Source organism: Pundamilia nyererei, unplaced genomic scaffold (assembly GCF_000239375.1).
Source record: "Pundamilia nyererei isolate P.nyererei 1_Seehausen unplaced genomic scaffold, PunNye1.0 scaffold06797, whole genome shotgun sequence".
Taxonomy (NCBI): domain Eukaryota; kingdom Metazoa; phylum Chordata; class Actinopteri; order Cichliformes; family Cichlidae; genus Pundamilia; species Pundamilia nyererei.
This window is the reverse complement of record NW_005194198.1, coordinates 1-1,092: the sequence shown is the minus strand read 5'-3', so window position 1 is coordinate 1,092 and position 1,092 is coordinate 1. Positions and strand designations below refer to the sequence as shown.

The following is a 1,092-nucleotide window of genomic DNA, read 5'->3' as shown; positions in this document are numbered from 1 at the left end:
ATCTTTCCAAGAAGAACCCCATTTCTGGTGTGGAAAACCTCAGCCAAAGACGGACTCATGGCCGAGGGGATATACTCCTGACACTGGTTCCCACTAAGACTTGGTGCACACTCTACGGTGTAGGAAAAGAAGAAGGTCCCATGATTCAGCATGCAGCTGTCGCTCACCTTCCCTGCTCGCAGATCAAATGAACACTCGCCTAACAGATCACTGTTCCAGTAAGTGTCCTCATCATACACAGCAAATTTAAGTTTGTTTTTCATGTTGATGGTGATGGTTCCAAACTCAAATGTTTCTCTCCATCTAGGGTTGTCATCATTACTTATAATATCAGTGCGCTTTTTCTGATCACCATATGTCACCTTCACTGAACCATCTGTTTGAGTCCAGTTGTCACCATACAGACCCTTTGCATAAAGTTTGAACACCTTTAAGGTTGCCAGACCTTTCCCAGCAGGACAGCAGTTTGACTTGATGTTCTGGTTACTGTTGCAGACACAAGCACAAGGATCTCTTGCGTTTGATCGGTGCCCAATCTTACAGGTTTCTGAACATTTCTTCAGCACTGCATTTTTCTTAATGTACTGCTCCACTTCTCGCTTCAGTCCCGCCCTGGCAGGATGATTTAATGGCAGTATGGTGTGTAGGGGTTTTAAGTTGTATTGGACCACATCAGGGATACTTTTAAGAGAAATGAGCCAGTTTTTATAGGCCGAGGGGTCAGATTGGCCTGCAAAGAGGATATCACCTCCATCAATATCTCCACCAATGGCTTCTGTGTGCCGCTCATTAAATGAACTGCTGAAACTTTGATTAGACCCCAACTTGTTTTTCTTTCTCTGACAGTGTTCATACTCTGCTTTAATACGGGCAGAATTTGCAAAAGTAGCTGAAGCTTCAACTGACAAACAGTCACTAACATCAGTATCTGTTAGTCCATTCATTGTAGCCATGCAGGTCTTGACAGCAGTGGTTGCTTTAATTTCACCTCCAAGAGACACTTGTGTGATGTAATGTGTTCCATAAGTGTCAATCAGATTGTGATATAATGGCGCAGTTTTAGAGGAATAAGGGGGAATGGAGTCAACTGCC

General features: G+C 43.7%; 1 protein-coding gene across 1 annotated transcript; it reads right to left on the bottom strand.

Annotated features, from left to right (window-relative positions):
* Positions 1–5: 5 nt before the first annotated feature.
* On the bottom strand, positions 6–1,088 carry LOC102210634 (perforin-1-like; the record flags this gene model as incomplete). Its single annotated transcript, XM_005755997.1, has 1 exon — positions 6–1,088. A coding segment is annotated over one exon (1,083 nt), but the record flags the coding sequence as incomplete, so codon positions are not given.
* Between the last annotated feature and the right edge of the window lie 4 nt (positions 1,089–1,092).